Source organism: Geotrypetes seraphini, chromosome 1 (genome assembly GCF_902459505.1).
Source record: "Geotrypetes seraphini chromosome 1, aGeoSer1.1, whole genome shotgun sequence".
In the NCBI taxonomy this organism is placed as follows: domain Eukaryota; kingdom Metazoa; phylum Chordata; class Amphibia; order Gymnophiona; family Dermophiidae; genus Geotrypetes; species Geotrypetes seraphini.
Window position 1 is genome coordinate 18,018,022 of NC_047084.1, and position 8,592 is coordinate 18,026,613.

General features: G+C 39.2%; 1 protein-coding gene across 1 annotated transcript in view; it reads left to right on the top strand.

Moving 5' to 3' along the window:
• The window catches only part of TMEM167A (transmembrane protein 167A), a 59,038-nt gene extending 51,161 nt beyond the window's left edge, over positions 1-7,877 (top strand). The window contains exons 3-4 of the mRNA XM_033923691.1: positions 2,132-2,166; positions 7,113-7,877. Of these exons, the coding sequence (XP_033779582.1) occupies positions 2,132-2,166; positions 7,113-7,183 (106 nt within the window). The 3' untranslated portion in view covers positions 7,184-7,877. The remainder of the gene's footprint in view (positions 1-2,131; positions 2,167-7,112) is intronic.
• The last annotated feature ends 715 nt before the right edge of the window (positions 7,878-8,592 follow it).

An 8,592-nucleotide genomic window follows, 5' to 3' on the forward strand; every position in this document is an offset into this window, starting at 1 on the left:
ATCCAACTTATCTGTAGATCGGATGGTATGATCCCAATAATGATCCTCAGCAGTGAATAAATTGTCTCGTGCTTATAGTGCGCTAAAAACAACCACTGTTACTCCTCCATAATATATCCTTGTCCCCTTAGTTGGATGGTAAGGGGACTGTGAAAAACGATGATGGTCCCCCAATGAACCCCAGTTTGGTGTTATCACCAGTCACGGGTTTTGGGTCTGAGGTTTTCACAATATTTAATTAAATACAATATTATTGCAAGTTGAGCTGTGATTATAGAAGGTATTTGTTTAAACACAGTATCACAGTGTAGTAAATAATACATCTCTCCATGTGACTAATACATCTCTCCAAGTGACTAATAAATAGGGTGCACCTAATAGCAACACCTAATGCTTCTTAGGCAGCGCTAAGCATGATCCTATACAGTGTGCCTAACTTTTATATAGGATTATGCTTAACACCGCACTAGTGAGCACCAATTTTCTAGGTGCCATATATAGAATCAGGGCTATAATAATAATAGTAATTAGTAGCAGATACAGACGGGTCCTTTTACTAAGGTGTGAAAGGCAGGCGCGAGCCCCGAGCGCGCCTGCCTGTTTCCGTGCCACCGCCCCAAATGGTGTCATCGGCTCGGTCCAGCGCTGCATCGGCAGGCTCCCCTATCTGCTGTGGATGTGAAAGGCAGGCGCAAGCCCCGAGTGCACCTGCCTGGTCCGGCACCGCCACCCAAATGGTGCTGTTGGTTCTTGTGAGACTCGCGGGAGCTGACGACACCATTCTTGGGGCTCGCACCTGCCTCTCACTGCCGCGACAGATGGGGACTCGGGCAGCTGTTCAGCAGGGGAGGCTGCCAGTGCAGCGCTGGACCGCCAGGATTGCTTAAAGGTACTGGGGAGGAGGGTCCTGCAGAAAGGTACCGGGGAAGGGGGCCCTCCTGCCAGAATTAAATTAATCTGGAGGCTTCCCAGCCCTGTAGAAAGGTACCCTGCAGAAAGATACCACGGAAGGGGGCCCTCCTGCTGGAATTGCAGTAAATTAATCACTAATTTAAATTTACAACAAATGTATAGCTGAGGCAAGAGGCCTTGTGCTGGACATGTGAATTGCTTTAAAAAAAAATTTAAAAAGATGAAATAAAAACATAAAGGTATTAGAGCTGTGCATTTTCCAAAGCTGAGCAGGAAACAGAAAGACTTCCCTACCTGCCCTGTGCACTGTCCTTACCTGCCTGCTAACCACTAGGCACTGCCCTTTGCCCTGTCCCGGCCTACCACTAGACCAGAAGATTGGGGACAGGGGATAGAGCCTGGCAGGGAGGAGGGACAGGGTGCAGAGCCTGGCAAGGAGTGTGGGGTTGGGTGCAGAGGCTGGCAGGGAGAATTTGGTTCAGAATGGTTTTATTTCTTGTTTTCCTTCTCTAAATCTAGGATGCGTCTTATGGTCAGGTGCATCTTATGGTGCGAAAAATACAGTAATATTCCCTTTCTTAATGGTATCGTACTTTGCTTACAATTTCTGATAGAATTTCTGCTAAATTTGATCCTCTTTAAATAAAACATTTATTTTGTCATCTCTAATTTTAAGAATTTAGAACTTTATTTGCTGCTGCTTAAGTTTCCTGGCTAAACTTTTCCCTGACTTGTCCCCAAAGCCATAAAATGTTTGTCATAGTTTGTCATAGTTGAAACTCTATATAGAGATTCTAAATGTAAAGCCTATAACAACCCCCCCATCTTGTCCAGTTGCTGTTTATCTCTTTGTAATCCCATCTCTTGTCAATAACTCAAATTTGTTGAAGCAAGTTATTCTCCCTCTCAGCCTTTCCCTTTTTTTTCTAGTTCCCCCCATTTTATCAGGATTCCTCTATGAACCATTTTAGTCCTTCCTATAATGTAGGTTCTTCTACTTCTCCATTATTACGTTCCATGTATTATTCTAATTTGTTTATGAATATCTGCTTGCACTTTCTATGTGGCTAGTATAATATGCTTCTGAGCTAGAAGTTCTTAAGCTCCAGTTTTGAGCAAATGATTCTTCCCTATAAATTTTTTTTTTTCAAGTATACTATTTTTAAGTAGGTTTTTCAGTGTGCAAAACAGAATGAAAACAATTTTTTTTTCTTTACAGAGTGCTGGGCATATTTTGGAAGTGTGCCAGGATTGGTGAGTTGTTTTTTTTTCATTTCTATTTTTAATAGCATAAATCAGTTTTTCCCACAAAGCCTCATTGTAAAAAGACAATTGGCCAAGCTCTTTAATTTTACAACTCTGCATAAATATTGGCAGGAGTTAAACAGCTAAATATCATGTTTTAGGACACTTCTAATTCTGTTAAAAGACTGTACACAGCTGTTGTTGTCATTGTGTACTTTATAACACCAAGGTGCTCATTTTTGAAATCATCTAATCCTAGACTTGTAGTAACCATAGGCTCTGCATCAGATACTTTTTGGAGAGAAATGTTGTTTTAGGAGTTGTCTTAACTTCCAAAATTTCTAAGTACTGTACTAGATTTTAGTGCACAGTGATTTTCATAGGTTGATTTTTTTTTCATATACTTTTTTCTAGATTCTTTATGGTAGCATATTCTAGGTTCATACATCTTCATAATATAACTTCACACTTACATAATATACCCCAACAGAAAAAAACTCAGAACCCAGAAAAATTATGAGGATACCTGGAATCGGTGACACTATTCTACCTATGGAATTGACCCAGGTTCCTATATCCTTAAGTACTCAGCACTGTAAAGGCTTTAATGTTGTACACCACCTTGAGTAAATTCCTTCAAAAAGACAGCAAATAAATCCTAATGCAGTCCATTCTCATTATTCGCACGTACCTGATTCGTGATTTTGCTTATCCGCAGTTGCATGCATTGTGACTGCTATTCACTATTTGTGCTTTGTGTTCACATATTCACAGGCTTGCACACTTAGAAAACAGCTTTGTTTGCTTTCATTTTTTACTTTGCGGTTTTGATATGCAAATCCAGAAATGGCCACCAACTCCAAAGAGTGTCTTGGTGACAAACTATGGGCTCCTTTTACTAAGGTGCGCTAGCGTTTTTAGCACACGCACAAGATTAGCGTGAGCTATAGCACGTGCTAGCCGAAAAATTACTACTTGCTTAAAAGGAGGCGGTAGCAGCTAGCGCGCGCTAAAACAGCTAGTGCACCTTTGTAAAAGGAGCCCTATGTGTTTTAGATAGGCTTCGTTCTGGCAAGTCTTTTTCTGCTGTCAGCTGTGAGTTCAATGTGATTGAATTCACAATCCAATCTATCCGGTAAAAAGAGGAAGATATTCATCTGTTCGCGAAGCTGAACCGGAAAGTTCCAAAACAACATCTATGGTTCATATTCAGTCAGTGGAAAAGATGAAGAAGTGGCTAAATTTGTGGATAATGTGAATGAGAAAAAAAAAAAGCACAGTGGGCAGCATTGTTGCCAGGATGAAAGCCAGAGAGATTTACAAAACTGTCACCAAGGGGCAGAAAACCATGAAATCTTTTTCTGTGATAAAACATTTTAAAAAGCAATATGCGCTAAAAAAAATGTAAGTCTTTCTAGGGAAGCAGCTTCATCTAACAACGAAGCTGCTAAAGAATTTAAAACATACCTGCTAAGGGTAATTGAAGAAAAGGGGTGTGTGCAGAGCAGGTCTTCAATGTGTTTGAGAATGGCTTGTTTTAAAAGCAGACTGGGAAACTGACATATATAGTTGCAGGAAGCCCCAGGATGCAAAGCATTTAAAGATTGCGTCACACCCTGCTACTGGTGTGCCAATGCAAAGGATGATTTCAAATGCAAGTCCCTTATGGTCTATAGAGCCCAAACTCCTTGCACACTTAAAGCAAAGAACCTGAACTGCATGCTAGTCCATTGGAGATGGCACCGCAAAGCTTGGATTTCAGCTGCGCTATTCTGGGATTGGTTTAACAACTGTTTCATTCCGGAAGTTGAATGTTATCGTCACCATGAAAACCTTGCATTTAAGGTGTTGCTGATTTTGGATAATGCACCAGTACACAGTCAGCAAGACCTGGAAAATGCACACGCTGACACTGAAGTTCTTTTCATGCCTTCTAACACATCTCTCACCAACCCCTTGATAAGGAAATAATAAAAGGATTTCAAGAGCCACAACATGTGAGAGCTTTATAGCAAAGCCTGTAAAGTTTTAGATGATGATTAGGAAACCACCATGTTTGATTACTGGAAGACAGTGGCAATATTAAGTGTACTAGACTATGTTGGCATAGCCTGGGATGGCATCACACAGGCTACTTTGAACAATTGTTAGAAAAAAATTTGGCCAGACTGTATAACAAAGTTTGAGGGCTTGAAAGGTGTTGCAGAAAACACAAATGGAAATATGGAAACCATCATGCGCTGTGCTTGAAAAACCAGAGGAGAAGACTTCAAGGACACATGAAGACATGAAAGAAATTTTAGAAGAACATGCCATAGAGTCCAGTAATGAAGACCTGGATGAGATAGCACAACCAGGCATCAGACAGTGATGATGGAGAGGTGTAAAACATTCCAAAAATGGTGACTTTTATGTCAACAAAATAGCAAGATGGGCATCAATGCTGGAAAAATTGTTCAGTGACATAGAGGAATGTGATCCCATGCTGGATCCCTTGCTGGAGTCTAAAATTCAAGTGTCTGACAAGCTCTGCATTTGCCCCTTACGTTGAGACACTTAAGGACTTGAGAAGGAAAGCCAAGCAGACAAGGCTGACACAGTTTTTTCAGTCAACAAGTCGTGATACTCACGCTTCACAGGCTGATGTGACAGAAGTCGACTTACCAGCCTCGACTCATGCGCCAGAGGTTGATCAGGCTAAAGTTGACTTCCCAGCGTTGACATCCCCCATCTTCTAGAGATGCTATCATTCTGGAGCTGTACGCCTGTCCCTCTCTAGAGGCTGATGTGTCAGAAGTCAACCTGCCAGCCTCGACTCATGCACCAGAGTTTAATCAGGCTGAGGTTGACCTACCAGCATTGACGTATTTATTTTTTTTACTCATTCTGGAGCTGTAAGCCTCTCCTTCTCCAGTGGCTGATCTGACAGAAGTTCACCTTGAGTGATACAATATAGTACAATATACTGTACACATATATTTGTGTAAAGCTGGTTTTTCTCAAGCAGTTTGTGAACTATTTTGGGAACCATATTACTGCAAATAATGAGAACAGACTGTAAATAAATAAGTATGTTCCTGTCTAATTTAGACATTATATAGGTGTATGTTTCTGTTAGAAGGTAGTATAACGCAAGGTATGACATTGAGGTAACTTCAGAAGCACTTATACAGGTAGCGGTGCTGCTGACTGAGTGCTTTTTATGGTTGTAGGTTTTGGATATTTACATGAATATGCTTGACCTTTTAAACTTTAAAACTGCCTGACATATCCTTTTCTAATTGTTGTGTTCATGGGGAGAGCTAAGCTATCTGGCAAGCTGTCATATTCAGCTGCTCACAGGATAATTTATTTGTGCAATCTGGTTTGAACAGATAAGTTATCTGCTTTAAAACTTGTGTGAGCCTATTTTCAGTGATCCTATCTCTAAGCAAGGTCCCTGAAAATAAAATGTTAAACAGATAAATTATCCATTTAACTTTGTGGTCTCTGTACTGTTGAATGTAGAAACAGAGAAAAAGATGATATAGATAGGCTGTTTGGTTTGTCAACTACTAAGCTCTACAATCCTTCCCCCTTCCCAGATATTTTCTGTGCTTATTCTATGAGTTCCTGAATTCAGATACAGTACTTGTCTTCACTACCTCCACCAGGGGGCTGATCCATGCATCCACCACACTTTTCCCTAAACTAATATTTCCTTAGATTACTCATATCGCCTTTTCCTTCATTGTATGATCCCTTGCTCCAGAATGTTCTTTATAAGTTGCCATACTGGACAGACCGAAGGTTCTTCAAGTTCAATATCCTGTTTCTATCAGTGGCCAATTGAACTCACAAGATTCCAACAGAGTAAAACAGATTTTATGCTGCTTATCCTAGAAATAAGCAGTGGATTTTCCTAAATCCATCTTAATAACTGTTTATGGACTTTTCTTTTTGGAAACTATCCAAACCTTTTTTAAACCCTGCAAAGCTAACTGTTTTCACCACATTCTGTGGCAATGAATTCCAGAATTTAATTACATGTGGAGTGAAGACATATTTTCTCCTTGTTTTTAATTTACTAAATAGCAGGGTGGATAAAAATCAATATATATATATTTTTTTAATTGGTTTTATATAAACCAGACATTTTTAAACAAAATGCTTTTTGCGTCTGCAAAACTGTTATAACATATACAGAGCTGAAAAAAAGGCCTAAGCTCCATTGTTCCTTTGCAAGAGCTAAGTTTAGATATCTGCACCTGACACTACACTCCCCCACCTACCACTAAAATTTATAATCTTCGGGCAGCCAACACAAAGCCAGCCTCTCGCTTTCGGCCTGCCCCAAAAGTGTTCTTTCTGCAGCGTCCTGCCTACACGGGAAGAGGAAGTGCTGCAGATAGAGCACTTCTGGGGCAAGTCAACGAAAGGAGGTTGACTTTGCATCGGCTGCCTTAGGATTTTAAATTTCAGCAGTGGGGGAGTCGAGAACTGGAAACAGGTCAGCTGAGAGGGGAGGGCTGGGATTGGGAATGAGGGAAGGACAAGCTACACAGGCTATGGGGGGAGGGGGCTGGGAAAGCAAAAAGGACAGATGCTGTACGACCTGGGAGGGGGTTGTGAAGGACAGAGGCTGCATGGGCTGGGGGTTAAGAAGAGAGGGACAGAGAGATGCTGACGGTGGGTGAGGGAAGAGAAAAATTCTTGGACTTAGGGTGTGTGGAGTGGAAAGACAGATGGTATACATGGGGAAGAGGGAGAACTGCTGGATATGATAGTGGTGGAAAGGAGGGAGGAATGTTACACTGGGTGGGAAGAGCCTGTGTGTTAGATTTTAGTCCCTTATGTGATTGAGTTTGACACCCCTGCTTTAGAGTTTGATTTAATGTGGTTATAATGTTGACATAGTTTGCCTGTTTTAGAAAGTCATGAAAATCTGTTTTAACTTTTTTTCTCCTTTCCTTCAGGTGAACGGAAGAGTCCATATGTAGCAGTGTGCTGTATAGTGATGGCCTTCAGCATTCTCTTCGTACAGTAACATTTGGAAACTATCAAGATCTATTGTTTGTCACCTTTTGAATAAAGACATTTTTGAACCTTTAAACTAAAATGAAAATGTACCTTGGCCCTTTTCTCTTGTGTAATGAATAATTCAGTTCAACAATTATTTCTATCTTGTGAACATTTGTGGACCAAGGGTAAGAAACGTCAACCATTTTATACTGGAATATTTTACTTAACATGTAATGCCTTACATGCCAGCATGTTAATGCTGTGACTTGTGTGCCCAAGTTTACTTAGGTTATTTTGTTGTAATGTATCTGGCATATATAAAAAAAAATTTGGCACATATAAAAAAAATTATACACAACAGATCTTTCAGTATATAGGGCATAATCATATCTTCCTTAAAACAGTTTGTACATGAAATGTATCTGTATAAAAAATTCTCCGTTAGGGACAGAATGGTAGAAATGCAAATGTTTGTTAAAATGTGTTTCACTTTTTAAAATGGGTAGCTTGAGGCAAATGGATTTAACTGCCCTGTTTCTGCTTAATTTAACTTAAGGTTCTTCTGTTTAAACATAAGTTGCTGTAATGATAAAATGTAAGCGGATCAACTTATGTGTATTAGTAGAAAATGTAAGATCATGTGACAAATTTGCAGCCTAAAGATGCAAGCTAGCAGTGTTTGTGATAAAGCATCTCTTCAATAAATGTTTTCTATACTATCCCTTGGAAAACTCATGTGAATATGTTAGTAACTTGACCATTCTTTGTGAAGAATGCAAATCAGAAAACTCGATACCATTCAGTAATAATAGTTTGTTTGTCTTGTAAGGATGTCTTGTGAAAAGAGTTGGTGCGAGTTCCATAAACAATGGCAGAAGATAGAAAACTAGGCCTACTTGGGAGTCTTAAATTGGAATAGAATTTACTGCCTTTCTGTTTTAAAATTTTTATTGATTTTTTCTTCATATAACAACAAGTGTGTCATAAAGATTCATACAATTACCTTAAGTATACACTTGATATCTTCATAACATATTGTACATACAACATATCTTATATAATCCTTACTATAATTTTAGACATCATATAAAAAATTTTTAATAATTTTATCAACTATTATTCAATTATGAATCCCTTTCCCTCCCCTTTTTTTAGTTGCACACAATAGAATAACTATTATTTTAATTTATTTATAATTTATGATAAAGAGAATAAACCAACCCTCCCCCCCTCCTTTATCAAGTATCTTATTATGTGAAAAATTATATCAATCATTACAAAAATCTGTTAATGGTCCCCAAATCTTCTTGAACTTATCAATATATCCTTTTTGTGTTGCAAATGTACGCTCCATCTTATATATATGGCTGAATCTTTGAAAGGCAGTGAATTCTATTCCAATTTAAGACTCCCAAGTAGGCCGTTTTCTATCTT